The sequence below is a fragment of the Apodemus sylvaticus genome, chromosome 22 (genome assembly GCF_947179515.1).
Source record: "Apodemus sylvaticus chromosome 22, mApoSyl1.1, whole genome shotgun sequence".
NCBI classification, from domain to species: Eukaryota; Metazoa; Chordata; class Mammalia; order Rodentia; family Muridae; genus Apodemus; species Apodemus sylvaticus.
The window spans coordinates 13,501,595-13,528,072 of NC_067493.1; the positions used below are offsets into that span (position 1 = coordinate 13,501,595).

The 26,478-nt window shown below is 43.5% G+C and overlaps 1 protein-coding gene and 1 non-coding gene across 2 annotated transcripts; both read left to right on the forward strand.

Annotated features, from left to right (window-relative positions):
- Positions 1 to 9,367: 9,367 nt before the first annotated feature.
- On the forward strand, positions 9,368 to 12,291 carry LOC127673304 (clumping factor B-like). The gene is given in 7 exon segments (XM_052168881.1): positions 9,368 to 9,499; positions 9,686 to 9,888; positions 10,419 to 10,466; positions 10,996 to 11,192; positions 11,439 to 11,960; positions 12,198 to 12,209; positions 12,212 to 12,291. Coding segments are annotated over 7 exon segments (1,194 nt in total).
- Positions 12,292 to 26,132: 13,841 nt separating this feature from the next.
- Positions 26,133 to 26,264, forward strand: LOC127673459 (small nucleolar RNA SNORA17). Its single transcript, XR_007975188.1, has one exon. It is a non-coding gene; the product is annotated as a small nucleolar RNA SNORA17 (small nucleolar RNA).
- Positions 26,265 to 26,478: the final 214 nt, after the last annotated feature.

Genomic DNA, 26,478 nt, shown 5'->3' on the forward strand with positions numbered 1-26,478 from the left:
AACTGGAGTTACAGTGGGTTGTCAGCTGTCATGTGGGTGCTGGGACCTGAGCCCAGGTCCTCTGGAAGATCAGCCAGTGCTGTTATCTCCTGAGCCATCTCTCTAGTCCCCACTCAAACTTCTCAAATGAGTCATTTGATTTTAACCACTGCAGACTAATCATTTTCTAGCTAAAGTTATAGATCCAAAGTATCCATGAGCATCATCATAAAAAATCACTAATTATTAAATGATCTATTTTGAAAAATATAAAAGTGCAAGTTTGGAAGAAACTGAGTGTGTGTTGCATAAAATCTGGAATCTGATACTATTCTTCCAACCATATTTCATTTTTTCTTTCAAAATAAAAGCAATCTCTATTTTACACATCCTCAATAGTCTTTCATTACCAAACTTAAGTGAGAGGGCACACACTCGTGCACACATGGGTTGATGCAACATATACAGACATACATACCTACATATATGGAACATACATGTAGATACGCAGACACACCCTTATACACATAAAATATATATACATATACATGGAAACACATGCATGCACACACAGATAGAATTTATACAAACATACATGCACACATACAGAAATACATGCTTGCACACACAGACACACATTTACACAGACATACATATATACATACATATATGCAGACTGTACTGGCTGGTTTTGTGTGCCAATTTGACACAGGCTGGAGTTATCACAGAGAAAGGAGCTTCAGGTGGAGAAGTGCCTCCCTGAGATCCAACTGTGGGGCATTTTCTCAATTAGTGATCAACAAGGGAGGGCCCCTTGTGGGAGGTATCATCCCTGGGCTTAAAGTTCTGGGTTCTATAAGAGAGCATACTGAGCAAGCCAGGGGAAGCAAGCCAATAAGGAACAGTCCTCCATGGCCTCTGCATCAGCTCCTGCTTCCTGACCTGCTTGAGTTCTAGTCCTGACTTCCTTTGGTGAGGAACAGCAATGTGGAAGTGTAAGCTGAATAAACCCTTTCCTCCCCAACTTGTTTCTTGGTCATGATGCTTCATGCAGGAATAGAAACCCTAAGACACAGACATACATGTACACATGCATATACCCAGACACACAAACACACACACACACACACACACACATATATATATACATATATATAGATTTACACAGACACACTGCATATGCAGACACACATGCATGCACATACATATGCATACAAAGGAGCACACACACAGACACACTTCATCTGTAGCCCATTGGTCCTACCCCATACTGCTGTCCCTGGGGTGTGACTGTCTTTGTAGATGCTCCTCATCTTTCTACATCCATGTTTGGTCCTTATCTGTGATGCGAGAGCTTATCACACATACCTCCTGGAGTTGCTGCAGTGATTACCTGAGATCTGGGCATCTCACTTGAGGATGAGTGGGAGCAATATTAGTAAATGACAAGCCTTGTGGAGGGAGTAATGAAGACAGTTCCAGTGCACATCATTACACATTAACCATGGAAAGCAGCATCCAAGCAGAAATGTGTAATTCATGTGCTTCTTGACTTAGAACAAGGCTATGACTGATAAAAGTGGGGGCTTATACTGGACCCACCTGACTTATCACCTGACTGTACTGTGCATACTAATCATTTATTGCATCTTGTCTCGCCTAATATTGAGATGGGTTCATGGAGCATGCTTAGTGTAGCAAATCAGAACTTGCACGCTCAGAGAGAAAAATCCCAGTTGTGCAGGACGTAAGGCAACAGCAGTGGGCTTAAGTCCTCTGTTTCAAGCCCATCTCTGGGATGTCTCCACATCTTTAAATATACATGTTAGCTGCTCACATTGGGAGAACAAGGGGGAATCCCAGTCACCACCTCTGTGGCTGAGACCAAAATCTCACAAAAGGCGAGAAGATCCAATAATAGCCATTTTGAACACTTAGAACATGGTCTCTTGGCATCAAGTTTTTCTTAGAGGAAACTGTCTGAAACAGTGTCATGATCTAAAGGATGACGAGGCTTACTGAAAATACCAGCTGAGGCATCAGGTTCACGCCAGCTGGCTGTAGAGTCCAGAGAAGCTTTGCCTCAGGTCTGCTCACTTCTGCTGCTTAGTGCTCTTTCCGGACTGTAGGTCACAGGGCTGTGAGGTTGGTGTGATGTTTGGCGAGATGAAACAGATCTAGATCTTCTGGGACTCCCTGTAAAATAGCACCAGCATTCTCCTAACACAGGTTGCCAAGGTGACCCCGCCGGAAATCACTATCAATCTATGTATCCACACCCAGGCATGTGCATGCATTCACATGTATGCCATCTCAGGACTAGAGAAGGCAGGTGTGGATGGACAGAAGATGCCTGGATGAAGTCCAACTAGAATGTCCAGGCACTCACAGAAAGACCAGGCTCTGTAGTGCCAATGGCTCTCATTGCTGAATTGCATTCTGTCTAAGGGACATCAGGCATCAGGTGACAGTGGCTCAGAACTTGTGGCAGCTGGAGTTCAGTTGAGGTTGATGTAACATCCTGCAAACAGTAACCAGTGTGAGCAGAACCTACAAACCAAGACCACATTCATCTCCAAGGGCTGTTTGGCACCAATGTGGCAGAATGACTCCAGAAGGTCCCTATGGTACAGAGATGTTAATGTCACCAGCAAACTCATGTGATACTGGGATTCAACCTGTAAACCAGAAACCATGGGGTGCTAACCATGGATCACAGGGCCTCACTCTCTGAGTTTTAAGCAATAAGCCTGGGGACAGTCTGTAGTTTCTCTGGAGTATGTACCCATGAGGTGGTGATGGTGGTGGTGGTGGTAATTGGCCACCCTCAAAGAGCCATTGTTCACCACAACACTGGCAACTCACACTTCTCTCTACCCATGAAGTATTCTGTTAGTGACTGATGGATCCTGTACTGAGTGGTTTTGTGTGTCAACTTGACACAATCTGGAGTTATCACAGAGAAAGGAACTTCAGTTGGGAAAGTGCCTCCATGAGATCCAGCTGTAAGGCATTTTCTCAATTAGTGATCAAGGGGGAGGGCCCTTTGTGGGTGTTGCCATCACTGGGCTGGTGCTCTTGGGTTATATAAGAAAGCAAGCTGAGCAAGCCAGGGGAAGAAAGTCAGTAACATCCCTCTATGGCCTCTGCATCAACTCCTGCTTCCTGACCTGCTTGAGTTCCAGTCCTGACTTCTTTTGGTGATAAATAGCAAGGTGGAAGTCTAAGCTAAATAAACCCTTTCCTCCACAAGGGAGGATTCTCAATTCTTGATCATGATGTTTATGTAGTAATAGAAATCCTGACTAAGACAGTTCCCATTTTGATGACTTGATGCCAGGAAATGTTCAAAAGAAGAATAAATAACAAGGAACAAAGAATTGGGAAAATAACAAGAAATGAATACAATTAAATAAAAAATAAATGATTTAGGTAATTTGGGGGTGATTTTCCTTGAAGAAGAAAGCAATAATATTCAACAACTATTTTTTTCAAAGATTTTTAATTATGTGTACTTGTGAGGTCTGTGAGGGTATGTGCACATGAGTGCAGTGTCCACAGAGGCCAGAAATGGGCACCCAATCCCCTGGAGCTGGAGTTTCAGGTGCTTGTGAGCCAGCTGACATAGGCTCTGGGAAAGAACTCAGCTCCTCTGGAAGAGCAGTAGATGACCTTAACCACTGAGCTATTTCCCCAGCCAACCTCAACACACCTTTTCACGCTAAAAATGTAGCTTGTAAGAATCCTGGGATTAGGAAATGCCTCTATACCTCTGAACAGTAGGCCCAGACAATAACAACAATTCTAATGCAATGAGAAAAACTCAAGCTTAGGTATATTAAAATACTACTGCACACTGAAGGAGAGTTCACAGTCTCAGTTTACAAAAACACCTTGGCCCAGATTCATGTTTGATTTAGAAAAACTCAACTTTATTTGTTCCTTTCCAAGTAGTAGACTGTAGAATGCAAGAATAAATTTACTGTGTTTCAAATGACCCTTAGAAGGAGGCTACAGTTGGATCAGGAGCATCTCTCTCTCTCTCTCTCTCTCTCTCTCTCTCTCTCTCTCTCTCTCCCCCCCCCTCTCTCTTTCTCGCTTTCTCTCATTTACCCCAATAACCTCAAGACTGGTCCCTGCCTCTCCCTGTAGGAAAAGTTTACAATTTCAGCCACCCATGTAGGACTCCCCTAGACTTAAAATATGTTATTTGGTTAAGAAATGCATCTCCAAACTTTACTGAAAATTCCATAAGTGTTTTTTTTTTTCTGGTGGTGGTGGTGGTACTGGTGGTAGTGATTTGTGTGTATGTGTGTGTGTGTGTGTGTGTAACTAATTGAAAGGTACTGGACACCTAAGGAGGGCATCAGAAGTTTTCTCTAAGTGTTTGAGCTTAGAGGATGGAGAGATGGCTCAGGGATCTGGAGCACTGGCTGCTCTTCCAAGGAACCAGGTTAAGTTCACAGTGCCCTCATGAAGGCTCACAACCTGATGTAATCTAGTTCAGGGGATCCCATGCCCTCTTCTGGCCTCTACAGGAACTGCATTCACATGGGCAGTAAAACACCCACAAAAATTAAATGAAAGGAAATAAATTTGTTTTCTTGCAAACTTTCAAATCATGTCCTTTAATGTGGGGTTTTATGGGTCCTGGCTCCTTGACACATGGCACTTTCTTTCCCAGTGGGAGATCAGAACAGATGGAAGAGATCTCTTCTCAGTGGTGACAGACAGATAAGAGAAAACAAGACCAATGATCTGTGAAGTGTCCAGAGACTATTTCAAGAACAAGGGACCACCAAACACGATGGAATCTTGCTGGGCAATGCAACCTTTACCTGTCACAATTCTTAGGTTTCTATAGTTGTGATAAAACACTGACCAACAACGACTTGGGGAGGAATGGATTTATTTGACTTCCATTTCCTTGTCACAGACCACCGCTAAGGGATCCTAGGGCAGGAACTCAGTGCGGGAACCTAGAGGCAGGAGCTGAAGCAGAGGCCACAGGGAGCACTGCTTATTTGCTTGCTCCACTTGGCCTCTAAGCTTGATTTCTTTTGCAACCCAAAGCCATGTGCCTGGGAGTAGCACCTCCTACAGTGAGCTGAGCCCTCCCATGTCAATCATTAGTCAAGAAAAGGAAGCACACCCTTGCCTGAAAGCCACCCCAATGGAGATATTTCCTTGGCTGCTCTTCAAGCCTCTTCCCCATGACTGTCAAATCTAACTTCCCAGATGCCATATCAAGTTGACAAGAAACTAACCAGCACAGCTGTGACTCCGTACTCGAGAAGCCAGGGCAGAGGAGACTAAGATTTTGAAGCCTGCATGTGCTTCAGGGCTCCATTTGTCCCCAAGTCAAAAACAAAATGGAGACAATAGTACTAGTTGTATCAACAGCATCTAAAACCAAAAGAGTATAGAGCAGAGATTCTGGTATATGGTTGGCTGGGAACACCTTGAATGTGCTCTAATCTGTATGGATATTGTTTTTGTACCCTGTGTAAGATTTACTCTTGTGTTATTTCTAATGCTGGGTTTTCTATCCCACTATCTGGGTTCCATCCTGACATAGATCTGTTGTTTATTCTTAGATGCTCATTGCTCCTCATTCATTCTCGGCCTCGTCAATAAAGGCCAATGAGCCAATCCAGAGCTTTAGAGGAGAGATGGTGGGATTTCCTATTCTAGGACAGGTAGCTATAGAGACAGGAAGTGAAAGAGTGGAACCATGAGGAGAGGTACAAAAAGCATCAGGAGAGAAGACTTGGATCAAGAGAGGATAAAAAAATGCAAGTAATGTGGAGATGGTGTCTGTGAGGAGCCCTGAGGAGCTTGAAGGGTTAGAATGAAGTGATATTTGCTCAATATTTGACTCAAGTCTATTTTAATAAACCTTACTTTTTTGTGTGGTGGTTGGGGACAACCAAATAAAAGAAATACTGATGACAGATTAATTTATTACTTAGATTTAATTGAAAAATAATTAATTTTACACTAATCCAGGTTCCCACTTCTATTACATTTATGTTGTTAGTTTTGGATATGAGCATCATCACTCAAGTCTGACCTGTACAAAGGAAGACTGGGGAAACATAACTGACTTGGAAAAAGTGAAGACACTCCAAAGAGACACTGTGCCCCTCCCTTGAGATACTGGAAAACCAAAGCAGGCACACCAGAAACATTTGGAATCCCTTGGGGAGTTTACTGCAGGCATGGGGCCTGGTACTGGCAGGAGGAGAAACTTGACTCCCACAAAAGCCTCCCAGAGTTCTGGTCACTTGTTGCTGTTGTACACTTCTTGCTCTGTATTACAAAGGAACTCTCATGTGAGGACCCTAAGTTGGGGTGTGGTGACCTTGGAGCACACTATTTATTCCTCTTTCCAGTGTGCTGACTAGAATCACATCTCCTTTCATTGCTACTTTTTGTTTTTTCTTTGTTTTTTGATCTTGAGAGAGTCCATTATATAGCTTGACTCTGTTGGAACTCATTATGTAGAATTCACAGGCATCCACCTGCCTCTGCCTCCTGAGCACTGGGGAAAAGTCGCTCAATATCATAACCAGGCTCTTTCTGTTCCTCACTTTTGTCAAACCATGGAAAATGGTTTGCCACACTCTAGGATCATAGGGCTTTCAGGGCACAGACTCTGACCCTAAAAACCCTGGAGGCTTCCCTGTCTATATGCCCTCTGGTGGATGTCAGGGGGACAGGAGCAGATATTTGAGGAGCTGGGGTGTCAGGAAACAAGCATTTCTGGCTGGTGGCTGGTGGCATCCTGGATCAGAGAAGCCGCAACAGTTTCCCTGGGATGCTCAGCCATTCTCCTGTGGCTCCCCTGGGAAAACAGAAGGAGCCAGACAAGATGGAGCTGATGTCTCAGCCCCACCCTGTGTAAGTGAACATGGACTTTATATGAACACAGGTTGGAAAGGAGCTGTCAACCAGACCCACCCAGAATATATAAGGGCTACCATGGCCTTGAACACGGACATGCCCCTGCATTCCTAGGTAAAGCTGAATCTGTCTGGAAATATGCCTCTGGAGAACTTCCATTAATTATCCTCTTCACCCTCTGCAGCAGAAAAGGAACTGTCAGTCCTGCTTAGGCTCATGCTTCTGCAGGAGATGGGATTGGCAACTTTCACAGCAGCAGGGTCCCCTTGCTCTGCAGAGAATAAGATAACCTGAAAGGTACATTATCTGATTTCATCTTCACTACCTATCAAGGGCATCAAAGACAGGAATGAAGCCTCTGCCCCAATCCTGTTCTGTTGAGCTCACTGCAGTGGCCACCCCAAGCCCCATCCCTCTCTGCAATGTAACTAAGTTGCTAGCACACAAGTCAGGGAGGTCCTCCTTGTGCTTTCATGGAAAACCACCGCCCTCTAGTGGCCACACGATGCAGCATTCTATTCTTGGGAAGAGACTCACTCACAGGCACTCAGTCCATTTTTGTCAATTAACCTGTTGTTAAAGATATTTATCCCTCCTCACATTGCTGCTGGGAGAGAATTTGTACAATTTCCTGTGTGCACAATTTATCAAACCTTAGTTAAAAATAAAAAAAAACATATGTTCTCCAACGTTTGTCAGGCTCTATTAGTATAACCAGAGTAGGCTGTACAAATCATTTGTTCTAGAACTTTTTATTACCTATGACCAGGAGTACTATGCTTCCCTCCCTTGAAGCTGTTGGGTTTTTGTTACTGCTCCACAGCATGACTGGCTTCTAAGGCCAGGCTCTGAGAGGCCTTCTAGTGGGTCTCCACCTCCATGCTGTGGGGAAGCCAGACCACTGTTCTCCCAGCTGGCAGACAATATAGAACCCCTTGGCAGACCAAAGTCATGTAGACTTTGGACCCTTGAGACCTCATCTGGTGGGAAGCCCACCTGTATCCTGGGGTCAATTCTATCAATCTGCAATGAGCTCTCAAGAATAGGATGGTCATCACCTCACATTGGTGATGTTAATCACCAATTAATGACACTCACTACCACGTTATATCCAATAACCCAGCTGGAAACTTTCTGCTGGGTGGCACTGGACAATATTGTGATTTATAAAATGGAGTACTCTGATCACTAAAAATGATCCTGAGAGATGGCTCAGCTGTTAAGGGCACTGGCTGCTAGGGCAGAGGTCCTGGGTTCAATTCCTTGCACCCACCAGGCAGCTCACAACCATACATCCTCTATCCCCATTGGACTCCATTGATTCTATTTACCTCCCAAGAGAGTTTCATGCTGTGTATACCAATGATTGATATTTGTATAAAATCTAGGAACCACAAGCTCCTCTATTTTTCCTTCTTTCATTGTCTGTTTTTGCACAGAAGGATTACTTTTTTCATTTCCCTTCAACCATCTGAGACTGACCTATCAATATATTTTAAAGTACTCATCAAAGATTTAGGATATGGAAGGTCTTCCAAAGTCTTCGTGTTAGTGCATTGTTTTTCCTCGGGGTAGGGAATGTTGGTTTGAGCAGTGCATGTGGGACACCCTGCCAACCAGAACCCAGTCAGGTATTGTCTGGGAACAAAGAAGAAGCACTCTGTTGCCTGTGGAAGCCCAAGGGGGACAAACACTAGGACACATAGAAAAAGAGAGGAGTCTTGATCACTCCCCTAAGAGAAAGTCACATTAAATTGAAAACATACACTTTGCTAAAGTTTGTTACCCCAACACTAACCTCCACCACATAATAATTATGCCCACCTAGGATGGCCTGCTCTACACTGACATGTTCCTGGGCATAGGTAAATGGAAGATCTGTGTGTCCCTGGGTTTGTGAGTGTGTGTGTGTGTGTGTGTGTGTGTGTGTGTATGTGTGTGTGTGTGTAGCCTTTTGTGTGCACATGTGTATGTGAATGGGCACAAGTGCTCATGTGTGCCTTTACCTCTTGTAACACTATTAGGATGTTTCCAAGGTAGAGGGCTTTGGTCATTATATACACATGATGACATACTAGGAAACCCATCTTCAGGGAGCAGGTCAGGATTGTGAGAAGACCCTAAGAGGAAAATGCTTTTTTTCTGGGATGCTTGTGGTACAGAGGGGATGGTTTGGAAACTTCTGCCTGCCTTCTCAAAACTGAGGCTCACCCTGATGCCAGGCTTCCCAGGCAGTGTAGCAACATGAGCTTATGGACACCACTGTGTCAAATTGTATACATAGGAAAAAAAAGACAGCAGTTTGCAGTACTGGTAACCACTAGAGAAAACCTATGATGAGGGGTTCACACTGGAGGACCTCAGGAAGTGACCTCACTTACCTAACGGTACAGATGGAACTCAGAATGCAGGTTACCAGGTAACCAGAGGCCAGCAGTAGCCTTACCTGACTTATTTGTCTGGAGGTGCTTGAGACAGAAGGATGTTCTCTTGTTTCTGGCGTTCAAGTGGCGCTGACCACAAAAAAGCTAAGAGTGGTCCCCTTGGCCACATTTGGAGACGTTGGATACGCCCTCTGACACACTGCTGGCGCGTATCCCCCAGGGATCCTGAGGTAACAGAGGAGAGCCTTTAGCAGGGAACTTTCTGGTTGGTCCCCCTGATTCTCTGAGGTCCCTGCCTGGGTGTGTGTTCCTGTGAGACACTAAGGAACATTCTTTTATGCTCACTCTTCAGGGTACAGTAATGGATTAATGCTGTCTCTCAGAGTTTGTACATTTAAATACCTTTGCCTTCCTAGGTCTATCCTCAGAATAAAAAGAAGACAGACTCTCTGCCCAAGCCCCCCAGGTTCAACTATAGAACCACAGAATATATTGAACAAATGGTAGAGTATTTACCAACTGCAGTTCGGTACAACGACCACCTCTCGATCAGCATTTTTCTTACTGTTTACCACAAGTATGTTACCACCTGGGAGGTGCTGGACCTGATAATGACAATGTGAGTGGCTACAGGCAACATGGGTTTAGGATGGATGTGCTCTTCTTCAGGCCTCTGTGCTCCCTCAGAACAAGGTTTATTGTACCCTGGCAGTGTTGGTCCTGGACTGAACCTACAAAGTGACATGGCCACATGTGGGGTTGGGGGTCCCCTGTTGTCTTCCACTGTCAGCAGGGAGTGTCAAGCACTGCCCTTACTTGTGCCTTGGGCAGAGATCCTTTCCCATTTTTATAAAAGGCTCTAGGCCATATCAGACCTATATGGGATTAATGGAACCATACAAGGGTCCCTGGGGGACCACACAAGAAGCCTGGAACCGAGCAAGAGCCCTAGTAGGGAGCAGTGAGGCTTCCACACATTGACTGAACATCTCATGACACAGGACCTCAGCATGGAAATCAGAGCAGGGCAGAGAGCACCCAGGATCCCCACTCCCTTTCTAGATTCTTCAGATTCAAGTAGCTCCCTGTAGATCTATTAGTAGTCGGGGAACAAGGCCTTAAGTTTGACACCCTGATATAATGCCACAGGTATGCATCCTTCCAGCCTGACTCACTGGAGGACCAGCAAACAAAGAGGTGAGTGGGTTTCAGGTGAAATTGAGGTAAGAGACAATCTGTGCAGTGGGATGTGCTCGATGATGGGGAGAGAAAAGGGAGGTAAGGGCCCATCTGTGGTGTGTGTGCGGAGGAGGGTGGTAAGGGCCTTTTTGTACCATGGGGTGGTTGTGGTTAGTGCTGAGGGCTAAAGGCTTGAAAGGTGCCCTGATTTGTGGATCACCACTAGAGGGATGGTACTTGAGAGGTCACCTGTTGGTGGATAAAAATGGAGGTCTCTAATGGACTCCATGGTTCTGAGGAGCAGAGGCAAGGATGGAATCTGAAGGGCCCTGTTTGAATCCATCACCATTAAAGCCCAGCACCATCTTTCATCCAAGAGACACAATGTGTCTGGAGCCCTCTCCACATAACCTCACACTCCTGACCACTATTCCTATGAGTAGGCAGGGTGGCAGTTACTGCCTCATCTGTTGGGGGCCACGGCTCCACTGGTGAAGCAAGGCCAGGCTTCTGACTCCACTTCCCTCCATCCTCCTCTTCCCCACAGCGACATATTCAGTTTTCTATCCCGCTGGTTTGAGAAATTTCCTGATAGTTTTAGTAAGGACCCAGACATGGCCGTCGTCAGGCGATTAATGACCTACGTGAAGCTCAATGTGCCTTCTGAAGAAGTACATGCCCGAGCCACGGAGCTGCTCTCAGTTCTGGAGGAGGAGGAGGCCAAAAAGCTAAAGCTTGAGAAAGGTGAGGAGACCTGGGGTGGGTTGCCTGGCAAGGTAGGATGGAGTTTTTGTGATGGGTTCCACCAGGGAATTCTCCAGAGCTTTGGCCTGAAGCCAGGGCTGCACAACAGTCAGGTAAGATGTCCCACTGTGAGTAGAGGACAGTAGATACTCTGGCATGAAAAGGTCTTGTATGACCATCAATGCCATCTTGGAAACTCACACCATCCTAGGTCTTCACTGAAATCCCTTCTCCTTCTCCCTTTAGCTTGTGCAACAACACCAGCAGAGCCCCCAGTGCAGGATGCCTCAGTGATGCAAGAGAGTCTGACGGTGAGGCCAGCTTCTGAGGCAGAGCCACAGGGAGACCTGCCACCCCGAGAGGACACTGCGCTCTTGGAAACAACACCTCTGGAACCATTTGAGCCAGAAGTTGGTCCAGTGCAGCTTCCAAGTTCAGATCCAGCTCTGCCCACATCACCTGATACACAGTCACCTATAGATGTATCTGCAGATGGGTCTGCAGATATGGCCTCAGATATGGCCACTGATGTGTCTGCAGATGTGTCTGCAGATATGGCCGCAGATATGGCCGCAGATGTGTCTGCAGATGTATCTGCAGATGGGTCTGCAGATATGGCCTCAGATATGGCCGCAGATGTGTCTGAAGTTGTGTCTGCAGATGTGTCTGCAGTTGTGTCTGCAGATATGGCTGCAGATGTGTCTGCAGACATGGGTGCCAATGTTTCAGCTTCTGGGCACCTATTTCTACATTCTGTTGTGCAATTAGGTGAACCAGAATGTTTTTTCCCACTGCCTGAGGTGGATATATAGCTAGGACAATTATCTTCTGATTTGTAATCAGCAGTGGTTCCCACCTAACCAGTTTTTATTTCTTTAAAGTATATCCTTTTATTTGTTTATTTTCTTTCATATTGTTGCTTTGATTGTTGATTTTTCTTTGTGTTTGGATTTTAATAAAAATAATCTCTTTATTCATCTTAAAGGATATAGTTCATTTCCTAAGTGGTACAATCTACTCTTGTCTACCTGTAGACTGCATCTCTGAGACAAACAGGTCAATCACAGGAAGGGAGCCCTGGCAGGCCACCTGGACATAGGTAAAGCAAGCCACTGATGTTGCAGTAATTGGGCAAATACCAACAGTGGTGAACAGTATAAACTATGTGACTGTGACCTGGAGGTCTTGGTCTCAGCAGTGCCCCTAACAGTTAGGGAAACAGATTCTAGAGCCCCATATCACAGCTCATGGACAGAGGTCTCTACTTTCTGGGTTTTTTGAAATTAGCAGCATAGGAATCATAAGCACGTTACAACTGACTACTATGGACAGCAGGGGAATTCTTATGCAAAAGTCCCTATGGCATTGTGAGGGACAGTAATCTGAAAGTGAGATAAATCAAGGCTTTTCTGAAATGGTTTTTGGTCAGTGTTCTAACACAGGAATAGAAAAGAAAACTAAGAGACCCTAGCATCAGGCAGGAGCCCCTAGCTCAATGCTAAGCCAGTTTTATGGCTTGGTGAGCACTGGATTCAGAGAGAGTACAGCTCAACAAAAACTAAGAGCAGAGGGACTGAGGAAGAATCCTCATGTCAAACTCCTGCTTCCACCGACATGGACATAGAGATGAACACAAACACACAAGTTCACACATACAATACGCGTGCACATAGACATACACATTCACAGAGATGGTAAAATTTCCAGAGTTACAGCTATTATCCAAAGTGACTATTGCTCCAGATTTGTCTATTACATTGATTCAATTTCTCTCTATGCCAAATTTTTCATAAAACTGATGAAGTATCTAGCTTCAAGCTGGTAGAATGATAAGAAAGACCAAGATGCAGAAACCAGGCTTCCAAAAAATAATATTGTTGGGTTTACTGTAAAAATGATCTCTTGGGGCTAGAGAGATGATTCAGATGATAACAACACTGGCTGCTCTTCTCAAGGAAGACACTGTCCCTAGTACCCACATGGTTGTTCACAACTATCTGGAACTCCAGTTCCAGAGGATATGACTCCTCCTTCTGGCCTTTGTGGGCACTGCATGCACGCGGTACACAGATGTTCATTACAGGTAAACCATTCATATACAAAAAGCAATTTTTAAAAAAGATCTCTTATTGATGTCTTCATGATCTATTATTTTAATTCCTGGATAATTTTCCCAGTGCAGTATCTTACAGCCCTGTGTGGCTTTTAAATGTAATTGGTTAAAATGAAGTACAAACAAAGGTGACATTCCTCAGCTGTTCTGATTGGTATTCAAATGCTCACTAGCTACAGCAGGTAAGGTACACGTGGGCATGCTTTGTCAGGAAGTCCTGTTTCCTCAGTGTTCAAAAAGCAGAAACTAAAGCTGGTCAAGCTTTTCTTTCATTTTAAGAATTTATTTATGTGCATTAGTGTTTTGCCTGCATGTATGTCTGCACAGAGGGGCCAGATCACCTGGAACTGGAGTTACAATGGGTTGTGAGCTGTCATGTAGGTGCTGGGACCTGAACCCAGACCCTCTGGAAGAGCAGCCAGTGCTGTTAACTGCTGAGACATGTCTCCAGTGCCCACTCAAATTTCTCAAATGTGTCACCTGGCTTTGACCATTCTCAACTAAACATTTTCTAGCTAAAGTTATACATCCAAAGTATTCATGAGCATCATCATAAAAAAATCACTAATTATTAAATAATCTAATTTGAAAAATAGAATATAAAAATGCAATTTTGGAAAAAACTGAGTGTGTACGGCCTAAATTCTGTAGTCTGATAATAAGCTTCTAACCATATTTTATTTTGTCTTGCAAAAAAAAAGCAATCTCTATTTTGCACATCCTCAATAGTTTTTCTTTACCAAACTCTAGTGAGAATGCACATACTTGTACACACATGGCTGCATAAACAGACAGACAGACATATATGAGACATACACGTACATATGCAAACACACCCATATACACATATGCACATATATATGTATACACTGAAACTCATGAATACACAAAAAGACACAATTTACCCAAACATACATGCACAGACACAGAAATACATGCTTGCACACACCAACACATATTTACACAAACATACGTATATACATATATGTAGACATTCATGTACACATGCATATATCCAGACACACTTATATACATATATACATAAACCGAGACACACTTATATACAGACACATGTATATGTATAAGCAAATGTATATGCATATGTATATACTATACATACACGGTCTCACTGAACATGCAGACACACATGCATGCACACACATATGCACATGTGAGAGCCAAACACAGACACACTTCATCTGTAGCTCATTGGTCCTGCACCATACTGCTGTCCCTGAGCTGTGACTGTCTTTGGAGATGCTCCTCATCCTTCTACATCCATCTTTGGTCCTGATCTGTGATGGGAGAGCTTATCACACATACCTCCTGGGGTTGCTGCAGTGATTACCTGAGATCTGGGCATCTCACTTGAGGATGAATGGGAGAAATATTACTAAATATCAAGCCTTGGGGAGGGAGTAATGAAGACAGGTCCAATACATGTAATTTCACATTAACCACAGAAAGCAGCTTCCAAGCAGAAATGTGTAATTCATGTGCTTCTGGACTTAGAACAAGGCTATGACTGATAAAAAAGGGGGGCTTATACTGGACCCACCTGACCTGTGTGTCCAATGCATACATTTATTGCATCTTGTCTCATCTAATATTGAGATGGGTTCATGGAGCATGCTTAGTTTAGCAAATCAGAACTTGCATGCTCAGATAGAAAAATCCCAGTTGAGTAGTAGGTAAGGCAACATCAGTGGGTTTACGTCCTGGGCTCCAATCCCATCTCTGGGGTGTCACCACATCTTAACATGTACATGTTAGCTACTCACATTGGGAGAACAAGGGGGATCCCAGACCCCACCTCTGTGCCTGAGACCAAAAACTCACAAAAGGGAAGCAGCTTCGCTAATGGCCATTTTGACCACTGGGAACATGGTCTCTTGGCATCAAGATTTTCTTAGAGGAAACTTTCTGAAACAGTGTCATGATCTGGAGGATGAAGAGACTTACTGAAAACAACAGGCTTCAAAGCTGAGGAAACAGGTTCAGACCAGCTTGCTGTAGAGTCCAGAAAACTTTTGCTCAGGTCTGCTCACTGCTACTGCTTAGTGCTCTTTCTGGAATGTAAGTCACAGGGCTGTGAGGCTGGTGTGAAGTTTGGCGAGATGATGCAGTTCCAGTCCAGACTTCCTTTGGTGATGAGCAATAATGTGAAAGGGTAAGCTGAATAAATCCTTGTCCCCAAAACTTGATTCTTGGTCATGATGTTTCTGCAGGAATACAAACCCCGACTAAGACAGTTCCCATTTTGATGACTTGATACCAGGAAATGTTCAAAGGAAGAATACATAACAAGGAACAAAGAATTGGCAAAATAACAAGAAATGAATACAATTAAATGAAAAAGAAATGACTTAGTTATATGGGGGTGATTTTCCTTGAAGGAGAAAGCAATAATATTCAACAACCATTTTTACAAAGATTTTTAATTATGTGAACTTAGGAGGTCTGTGTGGATATGTACACATGAGTGCAGTACCCACACAGGCCAGAGGAGGGCACCCAATCCCCTGGAGCTGGAGTTTCAGGTGCTTGTGAGCCAGCTGACATAGGCTCTGGGAAAGAACTCAGCTCCTCTGGAAGAGCAGTAGATGACCTTAACCACTGAGCTATTTCCCCAGCCAACCTCAACACCTCTTTTCAAGCTAAAAATCTCACTATAACTCCTGGAATTAGTAAGTGTCTCTGTACCTCCAGATGCTAGGTCCAGACCAAATAAAAAATCCTAATGCAATGAGAAAAACCCAAGCTTGGGCATATTAAAATACTGCTGCAAGTTGAAGGAGAGTTCACAGTCTCACTTTACAAAAACACCTTGACCCAGATTCATGTTTGATTTAGAAAAATTCAACTTTATTGGTTCCTTTCCAAGTTAGTAGACTGTAGAATCCAAGAATAAAATTACTGTGCTTCAATTTCCCTTAGAAGGAGTTTACAGATGAATCAGGACTCTCTCTCTCTCTCTCTCTCTCTCTCTCTCTCTCTGTATGTGTGTGTGTGTGTGTCTCTCTCTCTCTCTCTCATATATCTATCTATCTATCTATCTGTCTGTCTGTCTGTCTGTCTATCTATCTCATTCTCATTTACCCCAATAACTTAATGAAGTCTGTAGAAGACTGTTCCCTGCCTCTCCCTGTAGGAAAAGTTTACATTTTCAGCCACCTAAGTAGGACTCCCCTAGATTCCAAACATGTTGTTTGGTTAAGAAATGCAACTCCAAACTTTAGTGAAAATTCCATAAGGGTTTATTTTTTTTTGGTGGTGATTGTGGTGGTAGTGGTGTGTGTGTGTGTGTGTGTGTGTGTGTGTGTGTTTAAAATATTCTACTCAAATTAGTGGTGATGGTGATGGTGGTGGTGGTGGTGATGGTGGTATGTGTGTGTGATTGTTAAAATATTCTACTCAAAGAAATCTGTATAAAGAACCAAATACCAAGATAATCTGTGCTCAAGTGAATATTTAAATTTCTTCTCTAAACTTATTTTCAAATGAAAAGTCTGTTAGTTGGTTTCCAACTCTAGAATATGGTTCAGAGAGAGAGAAGAAGGTTCATGCTGTGTAGCATGAGATTCGTGATTCTGCTGCCTCAGAGTCCCAGGCCTGTACTTTCATACTCGACTTAAAATCTATGGAAAAGAAATCAGATTCTAGCCTGGACAATATAGCAAGATGCTGGCTCAAGGGCCCGGAAAGATGGCTCAGCAGTTAAGAGCACTGAGTGCTCTTTCAAAGGTCCTGAGTTCAAATCCCAGCAACCACATGGTGACTTACAACCATCCTTAATGAGATCTCATACCCTCCTCTGGGGTGTCTGAAGACAGGTACAGTGTACTTACATATAATAAATAAATAAATCTTTTCAAAAAAAGATGCTGTCTCGAAAACAAAACAAAACATGAACACACACACAAACATAAAAATCTAGATTATTTATTTATTTTTTCGAGATATTGTTTCTCTGTGTTGCCTTGGCTGTCCTAGAAGCCAATCTGTAGAACAGGCTGGCCTCAAACTCAGAAATACACCTGCCTCTGCCTCCCAGAGTGCTGGGATTAAAGGCATGTGTCACCACTGCCTGACTACCTAGATAATATTTTAAACTGTTTTCTACAGAGGAGATATTTAAGTTGTGTGCAGGCACTCACCCCACCCATTTGCTTTAACCCACTTCTGTCTGAGAAAATAAAATATGAAACTCTCACTTCTTTGGACAGAAAGGAATCTCAGTAGATCAATGTTTGGGGTTAAGGTTAATAGAATTTTTAATGCTGCCAAAGAAAAGGTTACAGATAGATGCCCAACGGAAGAGATGTAGCTTAAAATGTCTTTGATATCCCTATTGAGAAAGATTGCTTTGTGGTGAATTCAGTTGGAGTGCTGAGCCCAGAGAGCAAAGGTTTTCATGTTAATTACCCCAAGATGAATTCATGTGCGCAGTGCCCACAGACACACATGCACATGCACATGCACACACACACATGCACATGCACACACACACATGCACACACACACATGCACACGATGAAGTTTCTAGAAATCACTGCCTTCAGACCATGACAATTAGATCATAAACATCGAGGTGCTGACTTTGAACCCATGCAGTGCCCCGTTCTCCACAGCTATGTATTGGGAAACTCTGGGAAAGGTTTGAGGTTTGGAGCCATTCTGTTTATTCACTAACCCTCATGAGAATGAACACATAAATGTCTATCTTTTTGTGATATTTACATATTCTGTTTATATTTTGAAAATTTGACACTTTTCTTTTTGAGACTCTAAAGTGTCACTTTCTCATCAACAGAATCAGTGCCAGTTAGTGACACTCTCAGCCACAACCCAGGGTAGAGGGTCCAGAATCTGGATTTTTTAAAATTATTTTTTAGATTTATTTAATGTATGTGAGTACACCATTGCTGTCTTCAGACACACCAGAAGAGGGCATCAGATCACAACACAGATGGTTGTGAGCCACCATGTGCTTGCTGGGAATTGAACTCAGAACCTCTGGAAGAGCACTTGGTGCTCTTAACCTCTGAGCCATTTCTCCAGCCCCAGAATCTGGACTTTAAACAAAATTCCATGAGGATTCATATTTTTACAGTTTTGGGGTTGAAATATTTCTGACCCCTATCTTTGTTTTTAATAGCATCTACTTTCTGTCCTGCTTCGAATCCTGGGGAAATGTATGGATGTTTCTGTTCCTCAACTTGGCTCTTTGATTTAGGAGTCTCAGTAAGGACGCCCCTGTCCCCCATCTCAGCTACCATGACAGGTGAAAGGACTCTCTACCATCTGCATCTTAAATAGAGCAGGGGCCTGTCGCTCAGTGACAGCGATTGCCTAGCAGGGGCAGAGCTCTGTATTTAAACCTTAGCAAAGGAAAGGAAAAAACAGAGGGAAAAACCAAGCAGACTTGACTGAAATAAAGGAAGTCAAAAAATAAAATGAGACAGAATTCAAGTAGTCACCTCCTGGGTAAATAAGTAACCTGGACTAATTAAGGAGTCTGATAAAATTGTTAAATTGTCTGGCAAATACAAATATTTCTACTAAAAAGATTATAAATTCCTTGGTAAGTAGTAGTTGTAATTATATGGAATAAGGGGCTGGAGAGATGGCTCACTGGTTAAGAGCACTGCCTGCTCTTCTGAAGGTCCTGAGTTTAATTCCCAGCAACCACATGGTGGTTCACAAGGATCTGGAAAAGATCTGACACCCCCTTCTGGTGTGTCTGAAAACAGCTACAGTGTGCTTACACACAATAATAAATAAATCTTAAATCCAAGGGGAGTGGGGCCAACCAGAGCAAGTAAATTTCAATTCTTAGCAACCACATGATGGCTCACAAGCATCACTACAGCTACAGTGCACTCACATCTATAAAAAAAAATAAATCTTTTAAAAAATTATATGAAATAAAAGATTTCCTGCTGTCCTAGAGTGTCCCAGAATGACAATTTTCCATGATGTAAACATGTAAATACATTTAAATACACACACACATACACACACACACACATTCATATCCTTGTACACACATACCTGTATCATAATAGGTCCCAGTTACTTGGTGGTTATTTTTATTAAAAGACAAGAAACCTTGCATAAAATAACTTATGTCCAAAAACTCTTCACAATTTTAACAGTAAAAACTGAAGAAAACCCTTCCAAATAAAATCAGTTTTTTTTTTAAGAACATGGGCCAAAAGCAACTTCTGGGATAGCAAGATGGCTCAGCAGTTAAAAGGCGCTTGCCACCAAGCCTAACAACTCAGGTTCAATACCCAGATCCTACATGTAGAGGGAGAGAACTGAAATTGGAATGCTCCAGACTGTCCTCTGGCCTCCATACTTGTACCATGGTACACGTGCACGAACACTCATACACAAATTAATGTAAGAAAACTTTAAGCACCCACTGAATACTTATCTACAAGACCATTTCATCCAGCGACCCATGCACACAAACATTTACCCACATTGGTTGTTGGTCCACACGTAATTTTAGATGGGAACCCTTTTCTTAATTATAGACCCCAGATTATGTGTTCAAAGGCGGGGTTCTTTGGAATGAAGGATTTAGATGACATTATGTAGGGGCAGGGAAGGAACAGTGGAGAGCCTGCCTTCAGTTCTAGTCCACCCTGCAGTTCTGAGGTCTCAGCCTGTTTCTTCACTTCCTCTGAAACTCAGATTCTCTCGCTGCAAAGGTTTGTTTTCACTGTTACATTTAAAAAGAAATAAAGGAAAGCTAGTAAAGCAGCAGCTTTGTGGTTGAGAACACACATGGGCCAGGCAAACCTGACTGTTCTCCTGTGCATCCTACTAGAGAGGCACAAACGAGAGCTCTCATTGCTATAAAGCATCATCTGCTGCTTTAAGGACCCATTATATTTCCCTGCTCATGTCTAAACTAAAGTACTGGGACTACAGAGATGGCTCAGGGGTTAAGAGCACTGACTGCTTCGGGGGACCACCCAGGTTCTATTCCCAGCATCCACAGGGAGGCCCACAAACAGCTGTAACTTCAGCTCCAGCCCAGATGGATCCCTGTGGCCTCTCATGGCACCTGCACACCTAGGTATGAAAGTTGTAAGTCAAATGGATACAGAAATAAGATATTTAAATAAATGAATACAAAGACTCACCATTTTCTTTCTACCAAGCTCATCCTGCACTCAAAATAAATGTTTTAAAGCTGTCAGCTGGACGGGGTTGATCATGCAGGGCTGAAAATCCTTTCCCACTTCTTCAATATTTAATTTCTTTTCATGCAGCCATGGGTTTGGCATGCAGGCTTTGGAGACTGGTCCTAAAATCACAATGGCCATACTGGTTGGGAAAAGCCTTTGAGGGGGATCTTTTCCAAATGACTCCACCACCACCACCAAGGGCCCTGAAATACTGGTCTTGATGTGCCATTCAGGAATCCTTCAACTTCCTGTATAGACACAGCCATGAGCCCATTGCAAACAGAGGGACAGTGTTTGTGTCTGTATCCATCTGCTTTCACAGAAAATGACCTTGTTCAGTATTTTAAGTTGCTTCTTCTAGTAATTTTCCAGACAAACCTTTGCTTTCTGAATGCAGGCAGCAGAGACCCTGTTGCACTGAGGATGTCTTGTGGTGAAAGGAAATTAAACTTTTCACCAACAGAAAGGTGGTCATTCTTCTTGTGAGCACACAGGACACAGCTGGAACACATCAGTCATGGTAGCTGGGCATTCCACAAACCTAGTGGATAAGGTAGGAGTCCACCCACTTCAGATGCATTTTGTGTTACCAACAGCATGAACCAGAAAAATTTCCATTTATAATATTTCATTAATTCTATTCATCTTAACCAAGAATAAAAATGTATTCAGAAACATGGGTATGAAAAGTGGTGCTTGTATATGCTACATAGTGCCACACCCATTTATTATATCATAACACATTAAAAATAAATATAATCTAATTTTGATAGATACTACTAATATTGTCTCTTTTGTTTTCTGAAAACTGCCAGACCAGAGTTTAAAAAATCACAATGACAAATCTAATCAGTGCTATCTCATGTGTAATTGAAACATTATTTTCATGACTCACTTTAGAAAGGATATTTCAAAAACTGTATTGAAAAATGTCTCTTTTAATAATAGGTTTCCACGGCAATATTGCAATTAGTGATCTAACTACCACAGTTAACCATGCACACCAAAGTGTAACACAGAGAAACTGCAAAGTGATTCTTACCAGCAGTCACTGCTGCTGAAAGTAAAGCAAGAATAAAGTAGTTCATGCCTTTGTTATTGGCAACTTATTACTGAGTTTGTGGAAATAAGCATAATCCATTCAAAATGTAATTATATAAACTCCAATATAAAGCTCCAATCCTGTTAGATACATACAGAATGGAAGATCTACATTGATTTAAAAAATGTTCAAAAAAAGTAGTTCCTTCTCCGATTTCCTTTAAAAATCTGATTTATTTCTAAGCCTAGGTTAAAAATTCTGAGACTAGTAAATATTTCCTGGCCATATGTGGTCCCACTACACCCTCAAAACAAACAAACAATCAAACAAACAAACAAACAAACAAATCCTAACTCCCAAACCAAACAACATTATTCTGAGCCAAGAAGTCGAGTTTTTTAAAACACTCGTACCTTGATTCCCATTGTCAACACGAGTCTAAAAGATGTCACCGCTTCTGCTTGAGAGATCCAGTGTAACGAATTTAAGGGAAGGAAATCACTGGCCGTCCTGGGCAATAGGGCCACTTAGTATAGTCAGCATCCCATGGGGAGAATGCTGCTACGTGTCCCTGGGAGACTGAGCTCTCTGACACAGCGTGGAAGGGACGCACCCACAGCAAATGAGGCAGAGGGCTTTCTGGATCTCTTGGTTTCTGAAAGAATGTATAACGGGGTTGATGATGGAATTTCATCAACCTGCACACTGCACCAGAATACTGTGGACAGCTGGGGATGTTATGTGAATGACCCTATGCAGCTCTGAGGGACCCACCAAACAGTACATATCCAGGATTGGGAGGTGCTGTCAGTATTGCACCTGCTGAGAAAGTGTAGAGTCCTGAGTTGTGATCCCCATCATTCACAAAAAAACTGGTGTGATCATGTGCATTGGATACCATGTGTGCTGATGTTTTGTTTAGTTTTGGTTTTGGTTTTGGTTTTGCCCCATCTACGATTGCTCTGGGATAAGATGGTACCTGTCACCCACAACACACACAGACACACACATACATATGCACACACACACACATACACACAAACATGCATATCCAAGCGCACACACAAAATTTGGCTTTCAAATTACTGAAGCACACAACCCATGACTCAAACAACTTAAAACTTTATTCTGGAGCCAAATATGAATATTCATAGCCACTAAACTGTACACCCCCTGTATGTGGTAACACTTTGAAGTTTTCATAGGATCTAAACAAGTCTCGGGGCTGGAGAGAGGGCTCAGCAGTTAATAGCACTGGCTCCCCTATTTAAAGACTACAGAAAGTACCTCCCACCATTTCACATGATTAGCCCTAAAACGAAAAGTCTGCTCTGTGGTAGAGTGGGCACCTGGGGGACATCCTCCCCCACCCCCTCACACAAGACTTAAAGACTTAGGTTCAGTTCAGCACACACATGGTTGCTCACAACCACCTGTCACTCCAGTTCCAAGAGATTCAACGTACTCTTCTGACCTCTGAGGGCCCTGCATACATGTGATGCATCAGCATACATGCAGAAAAAACACCCATACACATAAAAGAAAAATAAAACTTTTATCTTAACCTTTACAGATACTTTGTGAGTCTCACATCTGGCACCCCAGTACCATTCAACTCACTTTGCCTGTATCCCCCCTCCATCCTTGCAACATTCCCCCTAAAATTAATGCACAAGTAAAAATGAGTAACACCAAACATAGAAAACATCTCATTATAGAAGCTGTAGAGTGTCACTGAGTGTCCCTCAGTATACCTGCTGTCCACAGATCTTCACACGTCAATGTTCATTGCATTGAGTCATTGTCTGGCTGGAGGACTCTGGTTTCTGTGACACCATCAGTCTTGGATCCTCCCCGGGACTCCTCCTGGTTTTCCTGTTGTTGCCCTGTGTCATGGAGATCCTACAGCTTTGGATTGGCAGGACCAACCCTTTCAGACTCTCCAACAGTTTACAGATGATACACATGTGGAAGTGGAAGGGCTGAATCAGGGCCAGGGTGGCAGCTGAGCTGGTCACCACCAGAGTGAGCTCCTCATCCCTGCTGTGGCTAGGCCACCCAAGGCTGCCATCAGCAGGAGGCTGGTGAGCTCTCCAGTTATCATGCCCTGGGGCCAACTCACCCCACCCAGGCCTCCAGAGCCAGCTCCACTGTGCTGCCCAGGTAGAGCCTCTTCTCCCAGGGGCTACAGCCAGTGAAAGGCAAGGCTAGCTCTTCCACTTTCATGGCTTCAGGGACAGCTCTCCTGACCAACGAAGATGGTGAGGGGTTGGGGGAGGATGTCACCAAGGTACCCAGTCTACCACAGGGCAACCTTTTTGTTTTTATGGCTAGCCATGCTAAGCTGTGGGAGGTACAATCTCCAGGGTGATGAGCCTGGCTTATGCAGAGCAGGACAGTGGTGGTGCACTCCTTTAATCCCAGCACTTCAGAGGCTGAGACAGTCAGGAGGATATCTGAGTTTGAGGCCAGCCTGGTCTACATACAGACTGAGTCCTTGGACAGCCAGGGCCATACAAAGGAATGCTGTCTCCAAAAACAAAAAAGAAAAGAAAAGAAATGTAGCTGATTCTGAACCTGGTAGCAAGCCAGGAAAGCCAGGAATATTTCCCCATGGAGTCTGCTTCAGTTCCTTCCTCCAGGTTCCTGCCTTAGTCTATCATTAATTCCTTTGATGTTGTACTGTTACCTGCAAAGGAATCTAAATACACCTTTCCTCTCCAGGTTGCTTAGGGTCATGCTGCTTAGTACAGCAACACAGAGCAAGCTAGAACACAACATATCTTAAAAACAGGGAGATAAGTCAGCCATCTTTTTAGTCCTTAGAATACAGAATAACAACCCAGAGGAAGGCAAGTATTTGACAGGCAGAATGGTGTCCAGAGTGGGAGTTGTCACTTCTTATATTCAAAATTTTCCCTTGAGCAACTGCAACCATCTTGTAGAACCAGAATCAAGACATGACTGAAGAGATGACAGCTTGATCAGAACTGTTTAATTATGTATATCTTGTCCATTAAAATTGTTTTTGTCCTTATTTTAACTAAAGTCACATAGCCACAAAGACACCCACAAAAACACACACACATATATACATACACGCACACGCATATGCACACGTGCACACACAAATAGAAAGACATGAACATATTCACACATACAAACAGAAAGACACATACACAAATTCCCACATACACACATACTTGCATACACACACAGACATGGATACTTACAGACATGCACATAAACACATAGACATACACTCAAAGATACACACATAAACAGACACTCACAGATACACACACATTCACAAACATACACACATTCACATACACACATTCATACCCACACACTCAAGAAACACACACTTATTCATGCCCACACTCACAAAAACAAACATACAGAAACACACACAGGTACACAGACACACACACACACACACACACACACACACACACCATACACATCATTTAAAAGAAAAAGGAAAGCTCATATTATCCCTAAAGCAAAATCTAGAAGCTTCAGTCACCTCCACTTTTCTTGTCCTTTTACTCTACGGAGTCCTAGCGGTTCTGCTGCACCACTTGAGACAGTTACAGGGGTCTTAGGGCGACCTGCATTGAGATTTCTGTAACAATTGCACTACTCAATTGCTAGTGAAAAATACATTTTGAAAGGACTCTAGCAGGCCTGGGCATGTCAAACCTGGCCTGGCCAGCCATGCCCTTCTCCCCCATTCCCTGTGCCTTGCTAAAAACCACTAGATTGCATTCCTAAAGCTAGATCAAAAGATCTGTTCCCTATTTGACCACTTCCCTCCTGAGATTGACTACCAATGTCAAATCGTCAAGGAGCTGAAGTCCAGGATTCAAAAGCTCCCTTTGGCTACCCTTATAAACATATCCAGTCAGAAGGAAACACCGAATCCTAACCCTAGATTAGGCCGTTCTTATCCTCTGCCTGCTGCCCCAGGCCCAATGGAAAGAGTAACCAGTGTCTCCTTACTGGTTCTCTCTCCTGCACTACTAATCTATTCTGTCTCCTACAGCATCATGGCAGCTCTCTGTGCCTCTCTCTTGTGTCCTAGTTTAGGGTTACTAAAGGTCCTGCCTTTCTCCATCGCCATTGGCTATTGGCCAATAGTTGAAGCTCCTTAGTTGATTGACCTTTTGAAGGTCTAGAGGAAGGTCTAGCCTTCACTCTCCATCTTTTACTGACAGTATAGAAGATGGAAAATGATCCAAGCTTCACGTTCTGGTCTGATAACTGGGTTCTAAAGGGATGACTCAGTTGGTAAAGGACTTACCATGCAAATGTGAGGACACGATTTTGATTCCAAGAGGCCATTGAGAAAACAAACAGAAAAAAGCTAGACTTGGTGCTAGATAGGAAACCAGGTAGAGTGGATCCCAAGCACGCAGGTCAGTCTTAGGCAGTCTCAGGTCATTGAAGGATATTGGCCCCCCAAAATATTCCCTGAGGAATGACATTTGAGACTCCCTCTGGCCCACACATGCACACATAGGCACACACACAGAGACACACATACCCAGAATTGGCCAGTGAGACACATAAAATCTCCTGCCCATAGAGACATTGCATGCATGGCTGCTGTGTCACTTGTGCTTCACTAAGTGGAAGAGAGGAGAAAGGCTATGTCTATCCTCAGTGTTCTGCCCTGTGAACTCCTGAATGATTAGTAGCCTAACACTCCCTGAAGAAAGTGAGCCTGAAATGGCCACCAGCCATGCAGGTCGGGATGGGCTCCCAGGGCAAAGAGTGAGCCCAAGGGGAGACAAAACATTCCTGGGACTGCAGGTCTAGGGTGGGAGTGAGCCTGAGACATATGACCCCTGCCTGGGGCCACCTGAGTGGCCAAGCAAGGAGCAAGCCTTAGACAACCAGCAGTCCAGCCCCAGTGGGGCC